Source organism: Grammomys surdaster, unplaced genomic scaffold (genome assembly GCF_004785775.1).
Source record: "Grammomys surdaster isolate TR1022 unplaced genomic scaffold, NIH_TR_1.0 136, whole genome shotgun sequence".
Lineage (NCBI taxonomy): Eukaryota > Metazoa > Chordata > Mammalia > Rodentia > Muridae > Grammomys > Grammomys surdaster.
In genome coordinates this window covers 100,568-115,498 of record NW_021604594.1, presented here as the reverse complement: position 1 = coordinate 115,498, position 14,931 = coordinate 100,568, and the positions used below count along the sequence as shown (strand labels likewise).

Sequence of the window (14,931 nt, the reverse complement as noted above, 5' to 3'; positions counted from 1 at the left end):
CAAAGTAGCAGAACCCGACGGCCGTTACAAAAGAAACGGCAGTTACACACAGGTTCATCCTGTAGCTTGGCAGTCCTTCCTTTATTACTTTCCTACTTATCACGACTGAGTTGAACAAGGTGTTTGTCATCTTCACGAAGTTGTATGTTGTACAATTTCATGTGGATTCAGATCAAATGGATCCAAATTGGGTTTTGAAAAATGGTTTAATTAGTTTTCAAGCAGCTTAAAATACACAACTAAAATGTTCTGAATCAAATGGAGAGATAAGTGTGAGAAAGTAAAGCAAAACAAAACACTCCCAAACAAACAAACAAACAAACAAACAAAAAACCCACAAAAAAACCAAGGGATTGGAAATGCAGAAAAGTTGGCTGTTTCTAGAACTACATGAGATCAAATCTAGCGGATACTCAGGACAAGTTAGCCAATTAGAAAGGACAGGAATAGGAGTGCTCTATTCTCAACTTTTGCTTCAGATACTTGTAGTGTTGACAGTCAGAGGAGGGAGACAACAGAGGACAGTAAGAACATCAAGGTGGGCCTGAAAACACCTTTTGGAAAGACCTTTATGCCTGTGTTGAAACATAGAACTTAAGATGGAAAATAAGAATAAAATTTACTAACATGTTAAGACAAGTAAATTGCTAAGGAAGCATAAACCTGGTTTCAAAAATATTTTAACTATGGAGGCCTAAAAATGAATCTCTGGCTGTAATGCTTTGGACCAGCAGGAGGCTGGCTGTAAATGGAGTGATCTCAGGCCTTTAAGCTGCTTACCCAGTGGGATCCCCCAATTGCAATAGACCTAAAGATGCTGAGTGGCCCCTGTGTTCCAACTCTGGTTTTAATTTGCAGTTATTCTGTTCCTATGTTGCTAGTATGTGTTGAGTGTATGTCAAGTGGGAGGGCTTGGGCAGGGACAAATAACCTTCCTTTGTTGTTCATAGGTCACTGGATCACCAGGGCATTTGACAGAGAGAAGAGGATCATTACTCTGCTTTAAGCTGGGTTTTTTTTTTGTGTAAAGGACACTGAAATAGGTATTTGGTGACTGCAGACAATGTTAGAAACTGTCAATGCTGACTAAAGTCTTTTCTTTGCCTTCTAGATGCATAGAAGTTCATATCCTTGAAGTAAGGAGTCAATAGCCTGTGTTTGGATGACTAACAATGGTTGGAATTGTTGTTAATAGTTTCGGCTCTTACTTTCCACATTTCCCTGGAGATCTTCCATAAGGCAGAGGATTTGGTAAAAGCATCAAAAATGGGATACCCACAAGAAGGAAGGATTCTGGGTTTCTGAATGGCTATGTGAAACAGAGACTTTGACACGCTTTGAAATACCATGAGTCAGAAATGTGTCTACTGTGTTAAATGCTTTAGTAAACAAATGTTTATTCTGTTGAGATTTTGGGAATTACCTGTTGTATACCTTATAGCCTACCTGGAAAAATACATTTATTAAAGCATAGGTTGTTAGTTGTTTTATTCATCATACTTCATATTACAGTTATATCCCCCATGTGTGTGTGTGTGTGTGTGTGTGTGTGTGTGTGTAAGTCAAAGGACAATTTGTGGAAGTTAGTTCTGTCCTTCCACCATCATGTGGGTCCTTAGGGATCAAGCTCAGGTCCTCAGGCTTAATGACAAGCACCTTTACCTTTACTGGTCATCTTACCAGTCTATGCTCTTCAATTTTCTTTCACCCTGTAGAGTTGGTATTCTTTAGCTTCATGTTTCTCATCTATAGACTCAACCAACTAAGGATCAAAAATATTAAAAATCTCAGTTGCTTCTATACTGAATACTATATAGATTTTTTCTATCCTTCTATGAACAATACATCATAGTGAATATTTATGCAGAGTTTATAGTGTATTAGGCTTTATAGGCAATCTAGAGGTGATTTAAGGTATAAAGGAAGGATGTCTATAAGTGATTCAGTAACCATGGGATTTGCTGTGCAAGAGGGGACATCTGGACTTGATCCTTCATACATACCAAGGAGACAGCAACAACAGGGGACTTTTGTGACTAAAAGCTTACTTCTGATTAAGAGAGTAACTCCTTAAACTTCTTCTGCTTTTTTTATCCTAGGAAGTCAGTAGTCATGTGCAATATGTTACTCTCTAAACCCGGATCTACTCATGCAAGTTACATATGCTATGTGAATATTAATATACTAATCTCAGTCTCCTTATATATAATGTTAAGATAATAGAAATTAGCTTTTTCTTTATTTTGAGACAGGATCTTGTTATGTAGCTTAGACTGTCCTCGAACTCATGACCATGAGGGTTGAAATTACAGGTGTGTACCACTGTACTTAGCTTTTATCTTGGGTTTTTGAGAATCAAATGAATGAATCCACATATAGTGCTTTGGATAGCAGCTGTCACAGAGTAAATTTACCTGTATATCCAAGTTACTATCTTTTTTATCCATGTTGTTGGCATGGGCCATCTCCCTAGCACATGCTTCTCAGTGATGCTAATTAGGCAAGTACTCCCACTTGCCTTGGCATGTTTTATGGATGACCCAAACTGCAAACACCAACATGTCTAAAACATATGCTGTCTGCTTTGTTTAATTTCAGATACCAAAATATGCCTACACACAGGAGTATGTGCATAAAGAAATGCATGTACTTTTTTAAAAAAAAACTTGGTAGAAATAGGCTTCTGTGATGTGTCTTTTCCTCCCACACATGCCCCTCCATGGCTGGCACATCTCCTAATTATTCCCATCGACTCCCTCCCCATAGACCTTTTGTGTGTATATTTTGGCACACATTCTTTTGGTTCTGCCTAGCTCCCTTCTATCTCTCCTTTTCTCTTCCCCCCATTCTCTTCACAACTCTTTAAAAAATCGTTAAACTATATACTTTTTTATTATTAATGTGCATTTATGAAAAATTCTTCACAGTTACAAAAGTGCATGGTTATAAAATAATTTCCATACAAAGGTTGGCATCTTCCCAACTCCTCCCTAACCCTCCCACCACATCAGGGCTTAGGAAAACTGAGAGGTCTATGGACCCAGCTCACAACCAGTGCCATGATTTACAAAAGGTTTCTGGGTTTTGCCTCATTTACTTCCTTTTGCCTCCTTCTGGAGTATACAAAACAAGACAAGGTTCCCCAGCTTTGAGGAATGAACAAGATATCTTTTTGTGCTCTTCTACAACTGGAAAGAATGACAGCATATATATGTATGGAGAAAATGGAGCCATTGGCCTTTTTTAAAGGTTGCAATGAAATACATGTCCTGATCTCTTCAAACACATTATAATCAAACCCTAAACTGAGACCATGAAACTCCATAGCATCTCTGGGCAACCTATTTCTTCAAGTTTCCATGGGAATACTGGTAAAAATGGAAAGGGAGTTGGTATCTGGAGGATAACCAGAGGGGCATGGTCCAGAATAATGTGGTGCAGATGTGGGATCTTTTCTAAAGAAGAATTTTATTGGCTAGCCCTTGACCACCATAATCTTGTTGGTTAGTTATGATCTGATATCTTCAGACACAGCATAAATAAAACCTCTATGAAGGGTACAAGTCTCTAGGGGATAGAGGAGGACAGAGAGAAATAGGAAGGAGCCAGGTTCTCATTAGATTGTTACCACTATAGCATTGGCTCTTTTCATATTTCCTAAGCAGCTAGACAAATGGTTAAGGTTCATATTTGTGTACCAACTTGATAGCTGAGTGTACTGTGTCAGAGATTTGAACTCAAGTTCCAAAGGAATATTCTTCAAGTCAGCAGATAGCCAACACAAATGAAACATAGATACACATATGGACAAACAAATGATCCCACATTAGCCAGTGTGGAAAAACCTGAACAAAACTTCATGGGAACATCATAATGGGCTCGTCATTACCAGGATATGTAAACATTTGCCTTAAGGATTATTAGACTATTTTTAGACACTTAGTTCTGACAGCCTGAACAAGATGGTGGTAGTATTATAATTCCATGTTAGTGTGGAAGTTGAATGTCCCTCTTCTTGTGCCTTAGTTAACTGGGGACCTTTTAGAAGCTGGAGAAACATTGTCTTGATATATCTTGCTTAGAAGACTTTGCCATTAATGGAGATCAAATTGTGCTACTCAAAAGAACATTTGATCTCAAGAGGCATTTGGTGTCTTTTCTGGTTCTAATTCTATGTAAAACAGTAGTATATCTTAAAATATAGTAACTATAATTCAGTAAACAGTAGTGTTCAGGAGATTACTATAAGTGAGCATGGTGTTCTTCTATGGAGAGTTAAATGATTTTTTTTATCATAAATACTATTTCTATAAATTCCTTTCCAAAACACTTTATGCAATAAGCTTAGCTTGTGGATAATAGCTGAAGTCTACCATTGTTGGCCACAGTTGAGTGGTCAGGAAGAGCAGGGCATAGTTCTATGTCATATTTCATAAGAGCAGAGCTCTGGCCTAGGCATTAAAAGCAAGAGCAAGGAGAGAAGCTTCCAGATTCTCTTTTGATTGATTAGATCAATGCAGATGAGTGGGAATATGACATGTTCTCCTTCTCCATGCATTTTAGGGCAGCTGGGTGGGGGAGCAGATGATGGATGGATGCTTGCTAGGGTTGGATCCAAGATAGAAAGCTCTTGTTTTCATTTTCTTACCCAAGCCAGTTTGCTAACAGGACTGGGCCTTCCTAGATGGGTTTCCCCATCTCCTGTACAGGGGTCTTCACCTATCACTTTCTCAGATCCTTCAGTTTCTTTTGCAACACAACACAGTAGGAGGTACATCTCCTGTTTTTCAAAGATCTGATTAAAAAAGGAAAAAGACAGTAATCACAGTCACCCATTCTAATGATGTGCTCATATACTGTTAATGAGGCATCTTCTGTTTAGATATCACTTGTGGTGCCTCTGTTTTAGAGGCTGGAGTTGCCCCACTGGGAGCACAGTCTGGGCACAGCTGGGCTTTACTGCCTTCTAACGTTTTTTTTTTTTTTTTGTGATTATTATTGTTATAATGAGTGCTGAATTCTAGAGTCCTGCTATGCAAGCTTCCAGGATATTCTCTTTCACCAGGTGCCTGAGGAAGCACCGGAAAGAGAACCATGACAGAACTGAGTCCAGCCTTAGGCTGAAGGCATGCCCAACCTTTAGCCTCTATTTTTCCATCTGTAAAACAGCATTTTGATTTGTTTCTCACACAGGAGGTGAATACAAAACAAGCATCCTAGACTTTCCAGTGCCCAAGGAGACAGGGAAGATCACGGTGAAGCAGGTGACTTGGATGAGGAAGATGAAGATGATGACAAAGACGGTGAGCATCGTGTTCTCCACAGAGTCCTTAGTGTCAGACTGATTAGATATAAGTTTCCTCAGTGGAGTCACCTGTCATACTCTTTGTTTATACAGATAATTTGGATAAGCACCCCGGCTCTGCACAATGAATTCAACTGGAAAGTGGGAATGACAAAAACTACTTGGCATTGAGAATGGCAAGAGATGAATCAGAAAATAGAACCACGCCAGAGGAGTGCCTGGTCCTTATCAGCAACTTCATTAGCATGGCTTGAACTTGAATTTATGTAGCTTTAGAAAGAACTGTGATGAAGAATACTGATTTTATTTTGATCATGACATAGTATGCTACCTTATCTTTTCTGAGCCTGATGACCTCATCTGCCAGATGGGAACAATAAATCCCCCTGAAAGGGCTGTTGTATATTTGAGAGGAAACTGTTGAGGAGGGAGCTTATCACATTGCCTGACACTGGCAAGAATCAGCAATTAATAGCTATTCTTCCTTTATGCTCAATCGCGCAAGTTACTAAGGAAAGAAGACATATCGTCCTGTGGGCATGAATGTGGTGGATTTGTCCTCCTGCCTGGGATACTCTCATGCTAGCATCTTCACCCTACAGTGCACTTTCCTGGTGAGTTCCTTTGGTGTGAGCACCATGGAAAGAACAGTCACATAAATTAGGGTCCCAGGGTGCCAAGACTTTTGCTGCCTTATTGTGAGGCTTCCTGCCTTTTCTTTGAAGACAAGGCTTGAGTCAGAAGCAGAGACAGAGATAGGAGGAAGGGTGCTGAGGGTGATTACCTCACAATTAGACTGTAATTGGGGCAGTATAGGGAAGTCACTGGGAGGTCCTTTCACTCCGAAGCTGCTACAGGGAGAAGGTCAAGGTGTCTGGCATGGAGGCTATCTCACTCCTGGTGGAGGCTATCTCACTCCTGGAGGGCAGTGGCAGGCAGCAGTGGGAACTGAAAATGTGGGTGTCAGAGGGAAAGCTTTGCTTTGCACATACCTCCTCTTTCCACATACCTCACATACCACAAGGAATAGTGTGCTGCTCTCAACACAACCTGCATACTTTGTTCTATCATTTGCTATGTTTACCCCTTCCCTATCTACTTAGCAGATAATTCCTGCAATTCTTCTTGAACTTTGTGAGGCACAGATGATGGACCCTCCGGCTTGAGTTCCCTCACTCTGTGCTCAGAGCACTGGCATTTTGTCATAAAAGGATGTTTTGGAATTGCTTTTCTTTATTAGAAGTAAGTACCTCAAGGGCAGGGACCAAATTGAATTTGTCTTTCATTCCCAGTTGCTAGCACAGTGCCTGGCCCAAAGTGGATAGACGCTCATACAAAGTTAGCTTTCCAACCTTGTTTGAGCTATGATGGAGGTGGCCAGGACACCGTGGTACAAGGTGTCCAGTGGTCAGCAGCAGTGGCAGCAGCATGGAGGGATGAGAGGCACCTGTGTCAAATCTCTTCTTCTTCATTGGCCTTGCTCCAACGGTGACAGCAGTTGGCTGTGATGCCCAAGAGGAAGTTGGTGGCTACAGAAGCGATGGAGACCACAAAGCCCACAAATGCGATGAAGAGGTAATCATCCAGGGTCAGAGTCAGGTGGCAGGCCTTGAAGCTCTCTTCAGTGAGTGAAAAGAGGGGGGCACCCTCAACTTCAGGGGGCCCCCGACACTCAGCCAGCTGAGAATCTGCAACACAGAACAGGGATAGCATGAGACTCCTGTGGGAGAGAAGTGATGGAAAAACTTCCCACTACCCCGCTTCCAGAGAATAGCTGAGTCTCTTCTATGTGCCTCAAATATACTTATCATCAATAGCCCTCAAAGGTTTTTTTTTCCTAGTTTTATAGATGTAATAAATTACTACTCATGGAGTTTAGCATTTGTGAAAAGTCTTATATTTACTCCCAGTGGTGGATCTCGAACTTTCCTGAGACATGAAGTCTGGAGTCTGGACATGTTACTCAGCCTCATACATTTTTTTGACTTCTCATTTTTTTTTTCACAGAGAGGAAGCCAACAACCCCTTTAGGGTGACAAGGACACTTTTCCAGTCCTTTATTTTGCTTTTTTAAAAATTCCGCTCCATAGACACATGTCTATCATTTCTCCATGGCCCCACGCTTGTCTCTTCTTAGGGAGTACCTCTATATTTGCTCCTTGTGATAGTTTCTAATCTATATCCCTGTGTAGCCCACTCTCACACTTCCTTTCTGACATTATCCAATGCAACCTGCTTAGGGATGCCTTCCCTTGGGAGCAACCCATGCCTGCTTCTCTTACAGACCCTATCACAACAACTCTGCTTTATTTTCCCCTTTGGTGTCCTTGCCTGACAGTTTTATTACTGCCTTTCTTCCCTTGAAGATAAGCTTCTCCCACAGTACTAGAACAGCACCCCTTCATAGTAAGTACACAGTGGATCTTTCTTAAATGAATGAGGGACTTCACCTAACTCATGTGGGTTTTTTTCCAGATATATAGACTACAACATCAACAGTATAGCCTCTGGAACTATCGTATCACCTGAGTGTGAATCTCTCCTACCTCTCATCAGTTGTGTGATTGTGGACATTTAGTCCCTCTGTATCTTGCTTTTTGTTTCTTGTTTTAATCGGTCAAGTGACAATAATCATAATATCTGCCTTCTGGAACTGTGACCAGGATTCAGAGAGTTAAAGTACACAATCATTTCAGATGCATGATAAGCATTAGGTGACATGCATACCTTTTATAATGATCATAGTTGGGTCTCTCAAGTGTCAACTGGAAGGATCATGTTCTGCACACAGACATCTGAGGGAAGAAGCTGCTCCTTTAGTGGCATGGCTTTCCTTCCCAGCATTGTGTTCTTTAGGATTACTTCAGTAAATGCATAATGGTTATCAGTGGTCTAATCTTAGTCTTGGAAGTAAAGTATGGCATCTGGGGGCAGTTCCACCTAGAAATCTGGGCAGTACCTTCAGGAGTAATGCCATATGCCCTTGGTAAGAATGTAAATATGAATCGAGCTCTAACCTTCAGCAAATCCTGTTTATTTTTTCCTTTCTGTCTCTCATGTGTCGCCTTTTTAAGAAGGGAATAATCCAATCTAAATTTTCCAAGCAAGTCATTGTGAGTCTTTAAAATTACAGTGTACAAAATATAGGCTGTGTCAATGCTATGTGTTCATTATGCATTTTTTTTTTTTAGGGCAAAGAGCAAAGCAATGAGCTTAGACTGATCCTTTTGGATGATGGATACACATGCATATTATCATCCTTGTGTGCGTGTGTGTGCATGTGTGTGTGTGTGTTCATTCATGTTGGGAATAAGGATGTGATCGTCTCTAAGTCACGGGTTGAGTCAATCCTAGTAGGCTGTTTACATGGGACCCTAGACTCTGACTAGGTCCTGGTCATGTTCAGAGTTGACTCACAAGAAGCTCTCTGTTGGAAACTAGAAGACAACTTCCAGAGTTAATTGTTTATATTATAAAGTTTCAGTGGGACAATGCATATCAGCTAGAGGAGGCTGAGGGTACACAGCTACCATACAGGATGGGAAGCTATGGGCTGACAAAGTTCTATGTTAAATCAAGAAACCAATCTTGAAATCAGATTGTATCCCAGTAGCTCTCTCAAGTCTATGTTTGAATCCTGCCTCTCAGCATAGATAATAGGAGACTCTCACAGGGAGAAAAGAAAAGAAGTGATACAAAATTGTCTAGAGGGGTGACATCATCCAGCTCTACCTATGTGGCAAGATTTGGCCTCTAAGCTGAACCATAACCATTCTTCTGTGGAGAAGGATAGGGGCCTGAGGACCACTACAGTTCTCTGGAGCTCAAGTACCTCACCTGCAGTGATGCCTGAGGTTGCACTGATGAGACCTGAGGTTCTTCTCCTGTCTCCCGGAGGTTTGGTCCTTTGCCTGCATTGCTGTATAAGCTGTCATGTATGGGAAATGGGGCCTCTCTCTCTTCTTCTAAGAGCCCAGGACCCTTGCCTAAATTGGTGTATATAATTTCTACAATGATAGGAAATGACTCCATGTCCTCCCTAAGGCAACCAGACCCTCTGTGGGGGGCAGCAAGGGTATCAGAGATCTCTGCAGAAGAGGTATCCCTCCAGTGAGGGCTGAGTGTCCCAGAAGGCTCTTTCTGTCAATAGTGACAAGGAGGAGGAAGGCACAGCTTTCAGAGACATCGAGTTGGTAGGGAGATGGCTCTAGGCAGCCTCTCCATCCTAGCCCCCACCATCACCCCATCTCAGCCTCCAGCTATTTTGGTACTGGAGAACTTCCTCCCACAGCTCTGTGGAAACATTGAAATCGTGACCCACAGCCCCCCTAAGTTATTTTGGTCCTGGACTCCCCACTCAGTCCTCTCCCTCTTGCCTCATTCAGCATTGTTTAATCCCCCTAAGCATGCTGAACGTTAGGTTCTAGGGAATCCCTGGGATGGGACTCCAGCAACTCCTACTGTTCTGATACCAGAGGCTTAGGCCAAGGCTTGATGCTAAACCACAAGTGAATTGGTGGCTGGAGCCATGGTTAAGCTTTATTGCCTACAGGCTAAGCTTTAATAACACTAGGTGAGAGCAGGGCCCATCAAACCTCCATGACACTGGCTTTTCCAGGACTCAGTCTACTCTGATTGGGACTCTCCAGTTTAACTGTCCCATTTCAGCCCCTTTCCCCAGCTACAACCCCCCATGCATAAACATTGAAGATTCTGCTAAGACTGCTTGGCCAGCTCAGAGTTTGATTTATGTAGTTCAGGATGTTATTCTTGACAGTGTGGCCAGAGAACAGCCAGGCTACCAGGATTCAAATCCTTACTCCAACACCCGGTAGCTGTGTAATTTTGACCAAGCTACTAGATTTTCCTATACTTCTGTTTCCTCCTCATCAGGGTTCTCATGAGGATACAAGGAGCCGACACATGAAATATGCTTAGAATAAGGACTGGCACATAGTAAGTACTAAAATAAATAGGATTAGTCATGATTGTTTCTTTGAGTTTTCTCAGCACTGACAAGAGTTAGAGTAGAGTAGAAGTCAAATGAATGTGTTTTTAATCTCTGGCTCTGCCAGTTTCTAAGGGAACAACTCTGGAGAAGCCTTCTTAGTGGTTCTATTTCTTAGCCTTTTTCAACTGTAAAATGGGGACAATAAAAATGGGGACTCTTTGAGATAATGTATATATGTACTCAGCCCATCGCAGAAGTTCAACAAATTCCACCAATAGCTTCCACCTCTGCTTGTTGTGTGTCTTCCTGTCACCATAGGCACCATACAGGGAAGGGACCTCTGATTCTCTAGCAAATGAACTTCTTTAGCACTCAGCATGTGTCTCATATATTCAACAAATGCTTGTTGAACAAGAGATGGCACATAGTATTACCACTATATTATCATTATTATTAATTATTATTATTTTTTGGAGATATTACTCCTAGAAACCTTCTGCCTAGTGACCTGTCTAGTCATCTCTCTTACCCGCTGTACAGCGCTGTATCCGATTCCGCAGCCACTTCAGCAAGGGCTCCATGGTGCAGCCGCATACCCACGGATTACCCCCGATCTGTAGGGTCACCAGCCCCGGGAGGCCCTCAAGGGCTTCAAGGCTCAGAAAAGCCAGGCCTCCATAGCTGAGGTCCAGGTCTCTGAGATGCACGAGGCCTTGGAAGGCCTGGGGATGCACCCTCCGCAGCCAGGGGTTGTGGCTCAGGTCAATATGTACCAGTCCGTGGGCCTCCCGGAACATGTCAGCAGGCACATGGCTGAGGTTGTTGTAGCTCAGATCCAGGTGTGCTAAGCGCTTGGCGTGGAGAAAGAGGCCAGGGGGCAGCTCCATCAAGGAGTTGTTTCGTAAATCCAGCACACGGAGTTCCATGTAGCATGTGAGATAGCCTGGCGGCACAGCTGCAATGCGATTGTGGGCTAGGCTGAGGTTGCGGGTGTCCATTGGCAGGTCCGGGGGTACGGAGAACAGCCGCTGGTTGCTGCAGTCCACAACTTGGTTACGACATGTACAAAGGACTGGGCAACTGGTACCCGCATCAGAGTGCATCACCCCAGCTACCAAGAGGAAGAAGACCAGCAACAAGGCTGAGTGGGGAGGCCCGGGCCAGGGAAGCTGGGCCCAGGTGTCACCCATCTTTGGCAGCTGGCAGCAGCAGTGCTGTAGGGAGCCCATGTTAGTGGTGTTCCTAGGTCCAACAGTCAAGGTACAGGGATGCTGCTACATTAGAGGCCTGAGTCTGGAAGGTGGGGCTTCTGGAGAGAGTGCTATCATGGTGCAACACTTCCTTGGGAGCCTCTAAACACCCAAGGACTTCCTAAGATCCATAGGATGTCCCTTTGTAGAGTCTGGGGAGCAAGGACCCAGTTGAGGTACCCCAGGGTCTGAAAGGATGATCAAAGCTTAAGAAACGAGGGGAAAAAGGATGGAGCTGTCAGCAGGTCCTGGAAGGGTCCCTGCAGATCTTTTGTGCTTTGGTCACCCATGCCTGCTGGATGCTTCCTCTTGTGCTGTGTCTGACAGGTGGGGCAGGGGAGGCTGTGAGGGAGATGAAAGGTGCCCTTTAAAGGTCCTGGCACCTCATCTAAGAAAACTTAAGCCCTATCCTAGGTCTGGGACTGATTAGGAAGTCAGAACGGCACCTTGATCTCCAGCATTCAAGGTCCCAGAGGCCGTTTCTCCTGGTGGCCCAGTAGGCATGAGTTCACAAAAGAGGCATGAGTCCTGGGGCCAGAGATTTAGGATGGGGGAGAAGTATGTTCCCATGGGCCTCCCAAAAGCCTGACTGTTCAGTCTCAGTGGCCTCTGGAATCTCAAGGGATGCTCTTTGCTTCCCAGAGGGGGGCGAGTCCCAAGTGACACCCACTGTCTGGACCACTGAATCTGGAAAATGCCATGAGTCTGGAGGCACAGGTAGGGGTCAGTTAGAAGAGCATCATCTATGTCTTCAAAGCTGTCACCATGCTCAGCTGTGCACTCAGCAGGCAGAGGCAGAAGTCACTCTGTCAACAAGAAAAGCATTCAGGCAGAGAAATCCAGTGTCCCTACATCCCTGTCCCCTTGCTTATTTCCTTTGTCTTACCTCACTCCTCCTTACTTCTCTCTTCTTTCTTCTTTGAACCTATCTGTCCCGAACCACAAAGTTCTTTGCTTACTATCTTTCAGATGAGGACCACAGTGAGCTCAGAGCCCAGCCTACAGCCACCCACTAACCCTATCTACCTGACCTGAAATCCTTCTCCTAGGTTTCTGTCCGGAGTTGGGTGCATTTTCTTCTATTGCTCATAGCCCCACCCTTGTGAGCACCAAATACCCCACCCTGAGCAACTCCCCAAGAAAAACATGCATCCGAGATCTGGCACTTTGTACACCTCTCATATCCACTTTCAGCATCCCCCTACCCCCACCCCACCCCCGTCTCTATTTTACACATACACACATACCACACACACACACACACACACACACACACACACACACACACACTTTCACTGCCCCTCCCTCAGCTTCTTTCTACACACACTCCCTACCCCAGTGTGCTCCAGCATCTTGTACACCATGGCACAGCCCTAACCCCAGCATCCTTTTATGTTCTACTCTCTAGCTCTCAGCCTCCCGCTTAAGCCCACACACACACTTGGTCTGGCAAAGAGATGGAGAATCTCATCCCACCCAGGGCCTCACCCCGCTGCTCATCCCTCACTCTCTGTGGCTTCAGCTTTTCTTTTACTCACCTGCTGTCCTTACTTACCCCCACCCTTTTATCCCATCACTCGGTCATTTTCCCATCCAGTTCCCCACTGCTTCGTAGCCTCAGTCTCACCCACTGGGAAATCACCCCGGCATCCCCTTATACAGACTAATTTTTCTCAGCTTTGGGGTCTTCTGCTATACTCCCACGGGCCCTCAGGAGACTACTCACTCTGTTCCAAGGACACAGACATCAATCTGCCGCAGACGAACGGCTCTGCCTCCCTCATCCTGGAATCCCCCGCTCCTTTGCTTGCTAGCTTCCGAACAGATTGCCTATCCGGCTCTTCCCCTCCCCCGACTCTCCTCTTCCATGTCTCCTGGATCCCAGGCCAGCATCTTCTGCGGTTTCCTGTCCTGTGGTCCCTGTGCCCCTTCTTTTACGCTGAAAGGAAATTTGAGAGAGGATGCTTAGAAAGTTCACAGAATCTGAATGCCTCTTGGGAAACTCAGCTGGTGCCGAGGCTGCCTCGGTGTGTGGCTTCCGCCAGAGCCAGGTCTTCCCCTCCCTCCTCCCTCTCTCTGTTTCTCCCCCTCCCTCTATCCCTCTCCCCTCCTCTCCCTCTTTCACTCCCCCTTTTTTCCTCGAGGGCCAGGTAATGACGTTTCACTGTCTCTTAGCAACTGCCTCCACATCTCTGAGCAACAGGGGAACTGGCTATAGACCCCACCAAGATGAGAAGAGAGAATAAAGTACTCCTGGTGAATTTGCAGCCACTCTCAGAGTCTTAGTGGGTAGGGAAAGAGGAAGAAAGGACAGGAGGGTAGGCAGCCCCAGAACAGGGATTAGGGGAGAGGAGCAGGCAAGGGAGGGAAGGCAAGAGGGCTCTCCTGGAAAGGATTGAGTAGGCAGAGCCTTGGTCTGAAATCTTAGAACACGGAGATTTTAAGTGCATCTGATTCCATAGGGATAGAAGAGAGGGCATAAAATGGAGAGAGGAATTTAATGGAGTGGGGGAAAAAGCAAAGTAGATGAGAGCAATGAAAGCAAGCATATGGATGGTCAGAGGAAAGAAACGTGGTTGATTCTCAGTATCTGTTCATCCGATGGGCAAACATTTTCTGTTTAGCTGCTTTAATGACATCTGTTTCCAGGTCAGAGCACCAGGTGATTGGGTGAAGTTTGCTTATTAGGAAGAATTACAGGTGAATTATTTCCTCTGCTCCTTGTTTCTAAGCCCTTACCCCATGAGTTGTCTGGGGCTGGTAGATTCAGTTGGAGTATCAATTGACCTGAGAGCCCTTGGGATGCAAAGAAACAATTGCCTAGTTCAGGTGAGGGTACCTGGACCACTATAGATACTTGATTATATCCTTAGGGAATGGAAGTGACCAGCAAAGTATCCTAGTCCTGGGTTGGGGTGATGGCTCATTGGGTAAAAGTCCTGCAGTACAAACACAAAACTGAGATCTTGATCCTCAGCACCGTGTATCTGCCTGGCACTTGTGGCAGCCTCTCTGCAATCCTAGTGCATGGAACATAGAGATGAGATCCCCACAGCCAACTAGCTAGACAGGCTAGATGATTTGGGGAGCTCTGGGTTTAAACAAGAGATCTTGACTCAGTATGCAAGATGGAGAATTATTGATACACCTCTGGCTTCCACATGCATGTGAACATGTGAACATGCACACATACATATTTTACACACACATACCATCTATGATCAAAGAATATAATGCTTCTTTCTTCTTTCTAAGGGCTCTAGGAATCCCTTTTGTTCTGTTCTCTTTAAGAGTCTCATTCTGTTGTGTTCTTATGAAAGTGAGATTTCACACCATCTCTTTTCTTGAGCAAATCTCTTGTTTGCAAATTGGTTTGGCTAGTTGGTTTGATTAAATAGCTGGTTTCTCCCTTCCCTTCCCTTCCC

The 14,931-nt window shown here is 44.3% G+C and overlaps 1 protein-coding gene and 1 long non-coding RNA gene across 2 annotated transcripts; one reads left to right on the top strand and one right to left on the bottom strand.

The window, feature by feature from the left end:
- The first annotated feature begins 1,103 nt into the window (after positions 1-1,103).
- On the top strand, positions 1,104-5,419 carry LOC114617368. The gene is made up of 3 exons (XR_003710782.1): positions 1,104-1,251; positions 5,194-5,303; positions 5,399-5,419. It is a non-coding gene; the product is annotated as an uncharacterized LOC114617368 (long non-coding RNA).
- On the bottom strand, positions 2,873-13,539 carry Lrrc55 (leucine rich repeat containing 55). Its single transcript, XM_028762982.1, has 3 exons — positions 13,233-13,539; positions 10,786-12,312; positions 2,873-6,993 (listed from the first exon to the last, which is right to left on the bottom strand). The coding sequence occupies exons 2-3, from the start codon at positions 11,483-11,485 to the stop codon at positions 6,758-6,760; spliced, it is 936 nt and encodes a 311-aa protein (XP_028618815.1). The 5' UTR covers positions 11,486-12,312; positions 13,233-13,539; the 3' UTR covers positions 2,873-6,757.
- Positions 13,540-14,931: the final 1,392 nt, after the last annotated feature.